Raw genomic sequence first — 15,890 nt, 5'->3', positions numbered from 1 at the left:
CCACTCCGCACAGAATTCGGATCCTCTGAGATATCTCAAACTTTGCGGGACTTTATGGAAAATTCTAACCGTTTAAATACGTTCTGCACGAATCTCAAAGCACATATAATACTGACCCCCTACATCACCCCGAATAGGCACAGGACACGTCGGTCACGCAAAAGTTGAAATATCTCATAGGATACGCACTCCTCCGCACAGACCAAAAGGGTTCAATAATTCTCTAGTAGGTTTTAAAGGATTCTCTGAATTTGAGCATGTTACAAGGAATTTTTTTCATAAACCATAATTAAGAGGAAAAAAAAAATATATTTTTATGGAGCCAACAAGATTACTTTTTTTTTTTACAAAAATTATAAGAACTGAAATGTCATTTCGATCCGAATATTTTTTTTCTTTCAGAACCGAAATGACATTTCGGTCTGAGGTATTTTCACAACTTTTCAACCTATTTCTTTTTCAAAATCTGTGAAAATTACTTTTTTTTTACAAAAATTATAAGAACTGAAATGTCATTTCGATCCGAATATTTTTTTTCTTTCAGAACCGAAATGACATTTCGGTCTGAGGTATTTTCACAACTTTTCAACCTATTTCTTTTTCAAAATCTGTGAAAACAATTCGGACCAAAATGACATCTCGGTTCTTATGATTTTTGTAAAAAGTAAAGCAACCAAGTTGGTTTGGTAAAATCTATTTTTTTATTTATGATTTCTAAACAAAATATTATGTTGCAAGTCACTGGCATGATTGACTTCGCTGCTAATAAATTATTATAATTTTTTTTATGAGGAGGGTTCAAATGCCTCCATGTTTTTGTGTTTCCATTATGCCTCCATCTCTCTCCATTATTTTCAAAGTTCAAACAGTCGATCCGAACCGCTCAACCTAACCTCCATACTAAAATATATTTGGAGACCAAATTTTATATTTTTAGGAATTTTTTTACTATTTTTTTAGATAGGTACAAAATCAGTAAATCTGAACCATCTAAAAACAGTATTTTTGTACCTATCTAAAAAAATAGTAAAAAAATTCCTAAAAATATAAAATTTGGTCTCCAAACATATTTTAGTATGGAGGTTAGGTTGAGCGGTTCGGATCGACTATTTGAACTTTGAAAATGATAGAGAAAGATGGAGGCATCATGGAGGCACAAAAACATGGAGGCATTTGAACCCTCCTCTTTTTTTATATATATACTAGCTGGATGCACAAGTAGTAACTTGAATTTCAATTTGAAGTCTTTGTCACATCATAGATGTAATAAATTTGTTATTATAATAAATTCATTTATATTTGGATGTATACATTTACTAATGAATATGAATATGTATGTGGATCTAATAAACTTTAACATTCACATTTTAATTATATTAAAATCCGATTGGAATTTAATTTATTTACAGATATTTCTAAAGAAGTATAGAAATGCTCCAAAATAAATATGTTTGGATTTGGTCAAACATGTGGTTGAGAGTTTCTGTCATGCAACTACTCAAAAAGGCACACGAATATTTAAATAATTTATAATTATTTATAGGGACCTTTTAGAAGATTATGGTCTAAAAATTTGTCAAAGTAGGAAAGAATATTAGGTTTAGGCGTGATCTTGTTTCCACTTGTCTTTTTTATTTTATATTTTGCTGATGTAATTGTGTATTTTTTATGTTGCATCTACAGTATATTTGAAAACATCATAATTAATTAAAAAAACATATCGAGACAAACTACTTTTTCATTTTTGACAAAATATTCGGTTTTGTTGACCTCATGGTCAATTTATTGCAATCGTGATGGGGATTTGATGATTTAAAAATAAAAGCTTTCTGTGGCAATTGACGGGATTTATCATTTTAGTGTGAAAATCTTCCGAAGATCTTGCTTATTCTTATGACTCGATCTTTTTTAATGAGAAAATTATAATTCATTCTAACTTAATTATTTGTTTTTCTAGGGAATTTCATATATTGCACCCTCTAATGTTCGTAATATCATATTTACCTTTTTAAATTTCAAAAACTCAAAAATTTACCCATTTTTGTGCTTTTATTTAAAACTCATTTTAAGTATATAAAAAAAAAAACTCGTTTTAGCTTTTATAAAAAAAAAGTAAAAACTAGTTGAATATTTCAGCAAAAATGTTAGTCTTCTAATTGGTTGATTTTAGAGAACAAATTAATGAGCCATTTCTAACGAACACTTGTATTTTAAATTTTTCTATGGATTGTTTTATATTAATTAAGAATCACCAAATTATGATGAAAGAATTCATACTAAAATAATTCAATTTTCATTAGAAATAATTAATATGGTTTGAACAGGCTCTAAGTTAGGATTAAAAAAATCAACATATGAATTCAATTTTCATATTGGAGAAAATTTCCCTCAAATCTTACCTCAAATTAATCTAAACACAAAACTGGTCTGATTCTGTTTATGTTGGAATTCAAAACAACAGACCATTTCAATCCATTTATTCAACCAAATCTTTCTAGTCATTGATGCCAAAATTTTCTTGGTGCGGACTTAAATTAATGCATGCAAAAAGTAAGAATTTGACTGTAAACTATTTCAGTACAGTTCTAAATTTGGACACAACCATAATTCAATTTAATTGCAATTCAATTCATCAACTTTTTCTATCCTAATTTAACATTATTTCCACTCCTAGCACAGATTTTTTTATTTTTCGAAAAGTAATAAATATTTTTTAAATAACCAGAAAGATGACACAAAATATTCAATAACATAGAAAGAACTGACGTTTGGTTCCTCAGTTATCAATGCTTAGGTTTTTTTTTTCCTTTGGGATCATTTTCTCTTAAAATGTCTCATTGATTTTGTACTATAATCATGCTTCACATCATTATCTCTGTCTTCAAAGTCTAAACAATCGATCTGAACTATTCAATATGATATTCATATTAAAAGGTGTTTGGAGACCCAAATTTTATATATATATATATATATATATATATATAGGGCATGGCTAAATTGCTACCGGCAACATTTCAGCGGAGGTGCTGCCGGGGCAATATCGTAATTTCTGATGTCCAAACAATAAATCCAAACTATTAGATGTTTAATCTATATTATAATCTACTTGGAGACCAAATTTTACATTTTTTTGGAATTTGTTTACTATTTATTAAGCTGGTTTGAAAACTGCTGATTTCAGTAAATTTCTGCAGCATTGAAAACAGTGATTTTGTTTTCAGTGTGCAAACAGTCGATCTGAACCGCTTAATATAATCTTCATATTAAAATGTGCTTTTAGAATTTTTTAACTAATTTTTTGGATAGGTGCAAAACCATTATTTTTGAATGGTCCATATTTGTCTAAAAAACAGTGATTTTGTACCTATCTTAAAAAATAGTAAAAAGTTACCAAATGCATCATGAACACCTGCTCTGTTATTTAAGATCAATTAATTAATTTTTGACACGAATCTCGATGCAAATCTGTAAAATATAATGAGTTCTTATTTTTTAAGTTCTCCAGTGCCAATCTCTAAGCTTAGTACTTAAATCATAATTTAAAGAAATCAAACAGGTGACAGCTAAGAGTGGTCAGAGTAATTAAGAGATCAATTGTTTAATTAGTCTTGATCCAATGTGGAATTTATGGTGCTGCCCATGGTGTGACGAGTCATCAACATGTTGTGAAATTTCTGTTATTGTGGGGTCCATCCAAATACACCCAGAAAATAAGAAGGGCAGAGAACAAATCTTTGAATTAAATTAAACTAACCCAAAGAAGAAAAATTTTAAGTACACCTCTCTACTAATTAACAATCAAATTTTGATTAAATCAAACTGTTGTTGTTGATCAGAAAGCTTCATCATTCGCACAAATTCGTCGTAGTTTACTTGACCATCGCCATCTAAATCGGCTTCTTTAATCATTTGTTCGACCTCCTCATCGGTTAATTTCTCTCCCAGATTTATCATTACATTTCTCAACTATAGATTAAAAAAAAAGAGTTCAGAAAAATTTAATTATCATTTATTTAAAACAGAGGAAGAACAGATACATGCAAATATATATTTAAATTTGTAATACAATAAGTACCTCACAAGCGGAGATATATCCATTTTGATCCTTGTCAAATACCTTAAAAGCCTCCTTTAGTTCCTCCTCTGAATCAATTTCCTACAAAAGAAAATAAATAAATAAATTGTTAGTCCCGTAAAAATAAAATAAAAATAATTATACATCATCATATATTTTCAAACAACTGAAAATCATTCAATAATTTCAAACAACTAAAAAAATACTGAATTCAAATGCATGAATTCAATAGTTTTACTGAACTCATGTATTCAAGCAACTGAAAAAAATACTAGGAAAAAAAAACATGACCGTGTCTATTTAGTTTTGTACTTACAAAAATAATTTCAGTATTTTGTATTTGATATATTTAAAATGTATAATTTCACCTTTAATTTTCTGGACATGAGATTCAAAAATTCCCCAAATTCTATGGTACCATTTCCATCTGAATCAACATCATTTATCATGTCATAAAGCTCTTCCTCGCTTGGATTTTGCCCCAATGATTTTATCACAGCAGCTAATTCTTCAAATGTTATACATCCTGCACATAATCAAAATAAAATTAAGCACGAGTAGTTATACTATGTTATAAGCTGTCACATCATTGAATGACAATATCACCATGTAATTAATCAAAATATATGAATTAAAAAATAAAAGGTCGTAACCAGTGGGGGGCAACTTTTGTTTTTTAGAAGGTTGTAAAAAGGAATTCTGAAAAGGAGTGACCAAGGTCTGAATAAAGGAACCGAATTGTCTGCCTCCCTGGGGGCAGGAAATTACTGTCTCCTTCAGAGTCATTGCAGAGTGGGTCTTCATTAAAACCTAAATCCAAAACTATTTTAACTCTAAACCCTTTAACAGTAACCGGGCCCACTCCGCAGTGACTCTGAAGGCAAGAATTTCCTGCACTCCAGAGGGCAGGAGATCTGATTCCCTGAATAAATCCCTTTTCTTTGTAACTTTAGGTAGTTGGCACTTTTAAAAAAAAGAAGTAAAAAATAGTAGAAAAAAGACTTGATTTGGAAAATAGCGCCTATAAAGAGCATTTTTCTTGTTGCATGTCCCACAATGAGTCATGCCCTCAAAGCGAAGCCATTGATTTTTTCTTTGGATGAAATACTTTTGAACTTAATTTTTTTTTCCAATTTTATCCCTCTAAGTAGGAGGCTATTTTTTTGCAAAACATTTGATATTTACATAATTATTTTATATCCATTTGATATTTATATAATTATTACTCACATAAGAAACTTAAAATGAGTATGACTAATATAACATCAGTGTCATTTTAGTCTATATAACACCAACTCCAAAATTTATCAAATCGAGTTTAAATGGTGAATCTAAACCGTTCAAACTAATTTACTTTATGAGTGATGCGTTTACATACAAACTTTCTATATTTTTGATTTATTTTAGTATCAAATCAAGCGGCAAAAATATTGAAAAATGAATGTATTAAAATTAATTTAAAAACTCACACATTTGATCGCTTGACTTTATACCAAATAAACTCAAAAACCTATAAATTTTACATGTAAACGCACAACTAATGAAGTAGATCGGTTTGAACGATTTGGATTCACTATTTGAATTCGATTTGATAGGTTTTAGAGTTGGTGTTATATATACTGAAATGACACTGATGTTGTATATATTAGCCATACTCACTTAAAAGATTTAGATATGTCCATGAAGTTTGGATAGATTTCAAAATATTAAGCTTTTCATAAATAAATTTAAAACATTTTGATGGTATAACTTTATAATATATGCTCAGTCAGATTTTAAATTAAATTAAATTTGATATGGATTCTTTCTAATAACTGAGATTACATCTATAAATCGACTTCTTAATTTAAATAATATTTTCAAGATTTAAAATATGTATCATAAAATTTTCATATTAAGTGGTATTGCAAAACAATAGCACTTAAACCTTGGATTAAGATAAAACCAACCCAGAAGACCAAGCTCAGAATACAAATTTAAAATATAAAACCACAGAAGATAACAAAAACATTATAAATATTGAATCTCTTGACAACAGAGTATATATATATGTGCACTTCGTATTTAATTTTAAAAAAAAAGGTTAACATACCGTCTCCATTTTTGTCAAAGAGAGAGAAGGCTTCTTGGAAGTCACCAATCTGCTCTGTGTGTAGCTTCTCCATTTCCTCTATTTGTTTTAAGTACTTGGTGTGTCTTCTTTGGTTGTGACAAAAAAATGTTGGGGTGTTTGTTTGAGAGAGAGAGAGAGAGAGAGAAGTGTGTGTTGAGGTCTTGAGGAAGTAGGAACTGGGTTAATATAAAGAAAGGAGAGAGAGGGAGGAGAAAGAAAGAAAGGGACTTTTGAATACTTTTGAATTATTCTAAGTCAAATCTGCGCCTTTATGATGGTGAGTAGAGGCTAAGGAATGGAACCCATATCCAATTCGCATCCCCTGAAATATCTCAAAATTTGAGGGATACGTGGAAAATCCAAACCGTTCAATTTTTTTCTACACGACCTTTAAAGCACAATAATACTGGACCAAAATTTTTTGTTAATCCTTTAAACAAATAAGAATATACAAGTATATTAAAATGTGCTCGGAGATCAAATTTTATATTTTCAAAGTTAAACAGTCGATTCAAACCGTTCAATATTCAATCTATATTAAAATACGTTTTAGTTTTTACATTTTCAAAGTTCAAACAATCAATCCAAATCGTTCAATATTCAATCTACGATAAAATGTGTTTGGAGACCAAATTTTATATTTTATTAAATTTTTTTACTATTTATTAAGTGAGTTTTAAAATCGTTGTTTTCAATGATCTAGAAATGTTTCAATGTTTATTAAAATCAGCGATTTTAAAACTGACTCAATAAATAGTAAAAAAATTAAAAAAATGTAAAATTTGGTCTCCAAGCACATTATAATATAAAGATCACATCTAATGGTTTGGATTGACCATTTGGACTTTGAAAATCGAAAAACTAATTGGTTGCACCACGGTTCCGGAACAAAATAGCACTTCGACCTAAGTGCTTACGGGTCAAATTTTAGTATTTGATATTCAAACAACAAATCCAAACCGTTAGATGTTCAATTTATATTAAAATGTGCTTGAAGACCAAATTTTACATTTTTTGGTCTCCAAGCACATTTCAATATGAAGATCATGTTGAGCAGTTCGGATCGGTCGTTTGGATTTTCAAAATAAAAATATAGTGTCATAGAGCACTAACTTATTTTACTCCATAGCTCCCCGTAACCCATCCCTCTCTCTCTATATATATATATACACACACACAATATTGTATAAAACTTCATTAATTTGTAAATTTGTATCTATATATATAATGAGCTTCGATGTCAAATGGTACTTAAAATTAATTTAATTGTTAGCACGCTAATATCCAGCAACACAGACTTATAATCTTATATTTTTTATTTTTTAATTGATCTAAAAATATTGTTAAAATTTCAAAATAATTTTATGAGTAGAACTAGGGTGTTCTTAACTTCAAATTCTATTGACATGACTTTAAACTATGTATCCAAAATATTGAAATCAATCTACTTCACGAGTGATGTGTTTACATACATAATTATATATTTTTTAATTTAATATAGTATAAAGTCAAGCAAATTTTTTTTAATTAATTAATTATAATGAATTATTATTTTCTAATTTTTTATGGTTTGACTTATACTAAACTAATTAAAATTTTATAGATTTTGATTTTACATGCATAACTCGTGAAGTAGATAGTTCGGCTTCAACTGCTTAAATTTGTTGTTTGAAATCAATATAATATGTTTCAAAATAAAACTCATCAAAAAACGTAATAAGCTCAAAACGACTAAATTTTACTGTCAAACATACTCTAATTTTTAATTAATAGTGCTTGAACTACCTTGAGCTAGTGTTTTTATCTCGGGTAGGGGCCAGGCATATATACCCGGGCACGGGCACGGGTAGAGGTCGGGCACGGGTATGATGGGTAGACGGGTATCTCGGGTAGGGTATCCTGGGTATTTTTTTTTTTTCAAAAACCGTGCCCTGCCCGTCCTATACCCGTGCCCGTTGTACCCTTGAGGGGCAAGGCGGTCCGGTCCGGTCCGGTTTATTTTTATTTTTTCTTTTTTTTTAACAGTGCCGGATGGAGGGAAGGGGGGAATTTTGAATTTTGATTTTTAAATTAAAGTGGGTCGGGTATAGGGGCAGGGCACGGGTACGGGTACGGGTACGGGTATAGGGGTACGCGGGTACGGGTATGGTCGGTCCGGGTTGGTTGGGTTTTTGTCCAAAAAAGGGTGACCGGCCCGTTTTTTGCCCGTACCTGTGTACCCGACCTATACCTGGGCTCGAGAACAGGTACCCCGGACATAGGGTACGGGCGGGCAGGGCACGGGCTACCCGCAGCGGGTATAATCAATACTCTACCTTGAGCCAATAAGTCTACAAAAGTACGTAAACGAAATGATATGAAAATTATCAACATGGTTTTGACCAAGATTGGATTATAAATTATTATAATGACTAGTGTTTCATTAATGTAATCATCATTAATTTGTTTCCTTTTGACATTTCCCCTAGCTATATATCATAGCATTTTAAAAATATTTAATAGAAGAGGCCCCTCTATGCTCCAACCAAGGGACAGCTGGATGGTACATTAAAGAGAGAAAATGTGGCTCTTAAAGTCTGATCTCATGAATTAAGTACTCATATTGTGTTTTCTTTTATGATAATTTTTTATGGTGTCGGTGCAATTTATATCAAGATTTATTGAACGGATCTACTGCATTTATTTTTACTAACTATGTGGATAGAATAATTAAAGAATGAGCATTGTAAAAATGCCTAACAATTTTTTGCATCCAAAAAATGCAATATAATTGATTAATTGCCTAATCAAAATTAAACTATTTACAATGCAATTTAATCATTTAATTAGAGAATACACATACACAAACGCAATCACTTGGTGTACACATATTAATAAACTAGAATGAATTTAAATTCATTATTCCGAGCATAATTCGAATTGATATCATAATGATAAATTTGAATTATTGAAACTGATTTGTTGATAAATGATAGCTTCCATGTAATATTAATTTATGAATTTTCAAATTTTAGTCAAGCAATTTAAAAATAATAAAACATTGAATTCATCAAATAAACTTCTTAACCTTAACATTATTTTTGCTACTTTGAGAATATACTAATTGCATGAAAATTTACAAATTTAATATATAAATGTATCACTTGCAAAGTAAATTAAATTTAATAATTCTGATTTGTTGTTTGAAAGTGATTTACTACCACATAAAATAATCAAAAAGAAACTGAGGGAAACAAAAGAAAATGATAGACATTGTGCAACAAATTAAAGAATCAGTTTAGATAACTGTACCACCTCTTTGTATTCAACTTCTAGTACTGATGAAATTGTATATGTATGAGATTTTTTTTATAACTTTTTACTTCAAAAATAAATAAATAAACAACCTAATAAAATAGTAATTGCCCATGCTATATATATTTTAAAAAGTGTCTCAGAACATTGACTAGTTACCATGGAGTTGGGGTCATCCAAAATGATGAAAGAAGTTCATCCTGAACTTTTTCATTGTAAAGGCAAACAGATTTCTTTGCAATATCATACATACCAATATAATGATCACGATCGTAAAGGTGACGACGATCCGTGAAGTAGATGCAATTTGCTCGACCACTGAGCCTTTGTGCTGGTAGAGAGAATGAGCTGTTATTTCCTATGAATAACAATTGATCATCTATGGAGTCTATCTCAACCCATTTATGGTGTGTTTTATAACAATGAGGATAAGGCAAATAGATAATCGGAGGCCATGTCTCATGAGACAGCTGATTGCATTTCTGTAGTGAATGAACATCAAAGCTATATTCTCCATATATTCTTGAGACTAGTAGTAGGCGTCCCGATGCCATGACCAAGTTGTTCCTACCATAGTAAAAATTACATGTCTTTCCCATAGCAATAATTTCTATGAAATTTGGATCTATAATGTTGCAACACATTAAAACACCCCAACCGTCAACAGCATACAATTTTCCTTCGTCATATATAACATCACAAAGTCCTGGTAAACAACCTTCCACATTAGTCCATTTTTTATCTCCTATCTTACAATAGTTGAGTCTCCTATATCTTCCAACTATTGCAGTTATGATGCAATCTTGTTCCGATATTGCCGGATTCGTTGATAAGATTGCTTTGCATATATAACTAGAGCCTTCAATAACATCTGGTTTACCATTGCGAAGTAAACGTATGATTAAAGTGTCGACCGAGGGAAGACATATAACACGCCTCGTCAATGGATTTAACAGACTTACTTCTCTATCATCAATACCTTCTAGAACAAGCCAACCCCATGAAGATCCACAAACCCACTTGTTAGCTGCCTCTGGCATAAACATTTCATTACTTGCTAGGAATTCTCCACTCATTTTAATAAACTTCCGTGAATGTGAATCTGGATTGCAAGTATTGAGCAATAATATTGGAATTCCGAGTGATATATTTCTAGAAAGACAACAGAAATGATTGATGTACATCAAACGCCACGATTTGCAAACTACACTAAATGTTATAAGATCAACAGAGCATACCCTTTTCATAATCTCATCCAATATGTCATCAGGAAGATTAGCCCAATCGCTCATGGGCAATGCTAAACAACAAATTTTGAGTTCTTATTAATATTTTATCTTGACTCTAGCTTTGAATGAATTAAACCATAATTAAGAAAAATAATTGAACAAAACCAACTGATTTAAAATGAGAAAATGAACATAATAAAAATAATCAAGGAAAAAATCTCACGTGGACTAGAGGATGACTTGGTGGCCAAATGCTCGGCGCATTGGAGTTTCTTTTTCCACAATTTCAGCTTTAGTTTTACTAGCTTGAGCATTAGTTTTAACATGATTTGTTGGTGCTCCTAAAATTTGATAGGCTTTAATAATACAGGAAAGAGAATTATATTCAGGTATCAAGATAAACAAAGTTTTTGATAGCCTTGTTAATAAGGCAGCAATCTTTGCTGCAGATTTTGTTTCTATAGAATAATTTTCCAATTATGTTTTGACAGCTAATATTTCCATTTTAACCTTTAGACCATGTACAAGCTGTAGGCCTATATTAAGGCGTGTAATATTTCTTCTTCAATGCAATATACAAAAGAGAAAATGTTTTTGTCTACTGAGTTTTGTCCACCATTTGTCCACAGATCTTATCCACTCTCATTTAACTAATTTTAACGGCTTGATTCCACCTTCTAACGGATATTCAAATCTTTTTCCAAATTTCGCTATTTAAATATTCATTATTCTTCCGATCTGATCATCTCTTTCTTTTTATAATCTCATTTTCAAAACAAAACCTCTTATCTCTCCTCTCTCTCTCTCGCCTCTGTTGATTTTGCTTTCAATTTACCATGGACGAAGGAGGGACGATTTGAATTTACCTTCTCTCCTGAAGCTCTGATCGTGCGGTGCGAACCCCACTATTGTCTTTTTTAACTTGACGAAATGAATCTGATGGCAAGGAATCTCGCACCTGCTTTGCATTTGACTTTGATTATTTTGGTATCAGCGCCTGTAACAAATTTTTTTCCTTATCCTTCTCTTTTTAATGCTTTTTTATCTTATTTGGCCATTCCTCTTTCTGCATCTCCCTTTTTCTTAGGCCGATGGACCTAGACTGATCGCCTCTTATCTCTCCTCTCTCTCACCTCTCTACTGATGGCCGCGACGGCAACGAGAGTGGATAAGAAAGAGATAATCGGATTGGATCGGAAGAATAATCTGGATCGATCGCGACGACAACGAAATTGTAATTGTTGTTTTTTTGTATTTACCTTCTCTGATTCATTTTTCCTTTGCAATGTCGATTTTAATTGAGATTACTGACTCGATCTCGTTTTTTTTTTACATGATCGCAATGAAACCTTCAATTGTGGAGCGCGATCGAATAGAAGTTGTTTTTGTTGAAGATCACGGCAAAATTCAAATCTAGTAAGTTATTTCTGTTGAATTTGTTGTTTTCGTTGTATGCAGTAATAAATCTAGCATTTCAAATGAAATATGGAGGAAATAGATGATAGAGAGGCGATATGGAGTATTGATCTGTTAATTTTACTGTATTGTCCCGTTAATTTTACAGTATTCATCTTGTCATTTTACAGTATTCGTCTTGTGAAAATCTGGAGGAAATAGATGATAGAGAGGCGATATGGAGTATTGATCTGTTAATTTTACAATATTGCCTTGTTAATTTTACAGTATTTATTTTGTCATTTTTCAGTATTCATCTTGTGAAAATCTGGAAGAAAGAGATGATTTGTTAATTTCACAGTATTTATCTTGTAATTTTATAGTATTCATCTTGTAATTTTACAGTATTCATCTTGTGAAAATCTGGAGGAAAGAGATGATAGAGAGGCTTCTTACTCATCCAAACAATGAACACAAGAGGTTTTTAATGTAAAAGTTATTTGCCCATAGTTTTTTTTGTTGCTATTATGCTATTCTGAATGTTGCGGTGAATATTTTTATCTTGTGTTAAACAGATGTTGTTTTGTGGTGAACATATGTTGTTTTGTGGTGAATAAATTTTTTGTGTGATGATGGATGTATGTATAGATTTAGCAATTTTAGAGTATACATGGTATTATTTTATTGCAATTTTACAGTATACATGATTATTTGTAGGTTGTAGTTTAAACTAAAATGTAGCATTTGTTACATTTTATCTTATAGTATAGATGGTATTATTTTATGGTTTAGTTTTAGAAATTTTACAGTATACAAGATTCAATGAAAATTTACAGTATTATTTGAAAATTTTATAGTATACAATATTCAATTTTACAGTATATATTTTACAGTATACAAGATATAATTGAAAATTCTACTGTATATAAGATTTAATTTTTACAGTATACAAGATTCAATTGAAAATTCTATTGTATACAAGATTCAATTTTACAGTTCTGCTGATTCAATTTTACAGTATACAAGATTCAATTGCAAATTTTACTGTGTAGAAGATTCAATTTTACAGTATGCAAGATTTAATTAAAAAATTTACCGTATACAAGATTCAATTTTACAGTATACAAGATTCAATTTTACAATATATAAGATACAACCCAATGCGGACGCTAATAATTAACTTTAACTGCCAATAACCGCTAATAACTAACTCTAACTGCCAATAACTTCCTATAACTGTAATTTCTGAAGTACAGTTTGAAAGTACATTTATTTTGTCCTATTGTGCAAGTTGCAATCTTTTTCTAACTATAATGGGACCACTTCAAATAGTTGCTGGATGTTTTGTAATTAACTGATATATTGTATGTGATATATTGTATAATTATACAGCTTGTAGAAGTAATTTTACAGTATTCGCTCAAGTCAAAGCTGTGGACAAATGGTGGACAAAAGGCTGTGGACAATTAGACGCTTCCTATACAAAAATCTGAGAACGAAAACCTAAATACAAAAATCAAATAGCTTCTGATTTTATTTGTCTTAAAGAAAAGAAAAAAAAGCAAGATGACACCTACTAATATAAAAATATATTTACTATCTTGGGCCTATCTAATAGGCTCTAATTTTAGAGAACTATTTGAAAGTACTTCAATTGTTTTTTTATATAGCACGTTTATCATAATAATATGGTCTTCATAAATTATATATGTTCATAGCGTATTGCATGCATTGTCATGATTTCTATTATTCTAAATTGAGGAGGGTTCCAATATGCCTCATGTCTTTCATACTTTATTATATCTCATATTTTATATTTTTGTTATCAAAGTCTAAATTGTCAATCCAAACCGTTCAATATGATATATATACTAAAATATGGTTAGGGATGAAATTTTATAATTTTTGAAATTTTTTTACTATTTTTTAAGATGAGTAGAAAATCACTATTTTTTGAACGGTTCAAAAACAGTGATTTTGTACCTATCGTAAAAAAATAGTAAAAAAATTCCAAGAAATTTCATGCATATTTTAGTATAAATAATATGTTGAACGGTTCGGATCGACAATTTAGACTTTGAAAATGAAGATATAAAATATGAGGTATGATGGAGTCTGGCTAGCTAGTATAACATCAGTGTCATTTCAATCTATATAACACTATCATCAAAACCTATCGAATCGATTTTAAACGGTGAATCCAAACCGTTCAAACCGATCTACTTCATTAGTTGTGCGTTTACATGTAAAATTTATAACTTTTTGAATTTATTTGGTATCAAGTCAAGTGGTCAAATGTGTGAGTTTTTAAGTTAATTTTAATACATTCATTTTTCAATATTTTTACCGCTTGATTTGATCTAAAAAAACTCAAAAATATAAAAATATTGCATATAAATGCATCACTTATAAAGTAAATTGGTTTGAATGGTTTGAATTAGTAATTGAAATTCTATTCAATCAATTTTGAAGTTAGTGTCACGTGACACTGATGTCATACTAACCGGACTCAGTATGATGAGGTATGAAAAAGATGAGGCATTGGAAACCTCCTCTTCTAAATTTTACTACAAGTATTTTGACAAGAATATGACGATGCAAATCTGAATTGTTTGATATTATTAATTTAAGCTCACATGAATCTCTTTCATGGATTTAAGATGATACTGTCTGTACTTTATATATATATATATATGACATATTCTAAAAATGATATATTAATCTCAAATAATGGTATACTTTTGTTAAAAAAAATAATTTGACAATTATCATCTTCCCAATTAACTATGTAATCAATGAAAATGACAGTCGACTGTGTATGGTATAAAATTTAAAATATTTATAATTTATGACCTTTTCATCTGTAGAATGTTTTTTATTAAAAAAAAATATTGACACTTAATTAAATATTCATAATACCAAGAAGTTTACTATTTTATTTTTTATCCTACAAGTATTATTTTATTATTACGGAAAATATATAATTTTCCATAATTAATTAATTATTGACACTTAATTAATTATTAATAATATATACCAAGACGTTTACTATTTTATTTTTTATCCTACAAGTATTAGTTTATTATTATGGAAAATATATAATTTTATAAATAATTCAAATTTATAAAATCATTTTTTCATAAATAAATAATAGCAAACTTAGTGATATGAAAAATCACTAATGATTTACAAATAATATTATAAATTTCCCATCCAAAATTGGTCCCTTACACGGTCACACCTCACTCGGTCACTCCCCATTAAATGTGATGAGGCGACTCGCTGTCGCTATTCACGTGTCAAGTTTGACTCTTAGCAGCCTTTGCCCTTTGGAACAATTCACAGCTAACAAAAAATAATTACTGTGACCAAAAACACCTGACATCATATATACATATAGGTGCTCAATCGATCTCCACCGTCCGATCTGGATCTTGCTCTCTTAGCAACGGATGGATTGAGCGATGGGCGATGGCTTTTCTCTTGGATTCCGTTTTATTCAACGGGAAAGGAAGCAAAGACTTGAACGGGTCACTTGTACGAGGTGGACCAGGTCTAATTTTTCTTGCAATAATTTTGTTATGGGGCCCCCAATTGCAATTCACATTCTGTATACGGAGTATCCCCTCCGACACTGCATCTATATGAAGAAAATTTCAAACTAACAATTTTTCCTCGGGTCGGCTATAGATGCATATTTGTGTTAAGTTAAAATAATAAACTGTCTGAATCTCATTCAATCAGATCAGATATTGCAGTGGATCTGAATTTTTATATGACTTGA

The 15,890-nt window shown here is 30.3% G+C and overlaps 2 protein-coding genes across 2 annotated transcripts; both read right to left on the bottom strand.

The window, feature by feature from the left end:
* Positions 1–3,697: 3,697 nt before the first annotated feature.
* Positions 3,698–6,341, bottom strand: LOC144545105 (calmodulin-like). The gene is made up of 4 exons (XM_078293681.1): positions 6,168–6,341; positions 4,444–4,601; positions 4,076–4,156; positions 3,698–3,966 (listed from the first exon to the last, which is right to left on the bottom strand). The coding sequence occupies exons 1-4, from the start codon at positions 6,238–6,240 to the stop codon at positions 3,799–3,801; spliced, it is 480 nt and encodes a 159-aa protein (XP_078149807.1). The 5' UTR covers positions 6,241–6,341; the 3' UTR covers positions 3,698–3,798.
* A 3,296-nt stretch (positions 6,342–9,637) lies between these two features.
* Positions 9,638–10,774, bottom strand: LOC144544797 (putative F-box protein At5g55150). Its single transcript, XM_078293349.1, has one exon. The coding sequence runs from the start codon at positions 10,772–10,774 to the stop codon at positions 9,638–9,640; it is 1,137 nt and encodes a 378-aa protein (XP_078149475.1).
* Positions 10,775–15,890: the final 5,116 nt, after the last annotated feature.

The sequence above is a fragment of the Carex rostrata genome, chromosome 27 (assembly GCF_964058835.1).
Source record: "Carex rostrata chromosome 27, lpCarRost1.2, whole genome shotgun sequence".
NCBI lineage: Eukaryota > Viridiplantae > Streptophyta > Magnoliopsida > Poales > Cyperaceae > Carex > Carex rostrata.
Note: the sequence above shows the minus strand (reverse complement) of the source record. Positions and strands in the feature narration are given on the sequence as shown.

Coding starts and splice junctions, on each gene's coding strand:
- LOC144544797 (XM_078293349.1), bottom strand. CDS start 10,774: ATGAGCGATTGGGCTAATCTTCCTGATGACATATTGGATGAGATTATG.
- LOC144545105 (XM_078293681.1), bottom strand. CDS start 6,240: ATGGAGAAGCTACACACAGAGCAGATTGGTGACTTCCAAGAAGCCTTC. Junction 4,602..6,167: donor CTTTGACAAAAATGGAGACG/GTATGTTAACCT, acceptor GATTATGTGCAG/GATGTATAACATTTGAAGAA. Junction 4,157..4,443: donor TCATGTCCAGAAAATTAAAG/GTGAAATTATAC, acceptor TTTCTTTTGTAG/GAAATTGATTCAGAGGAGGA.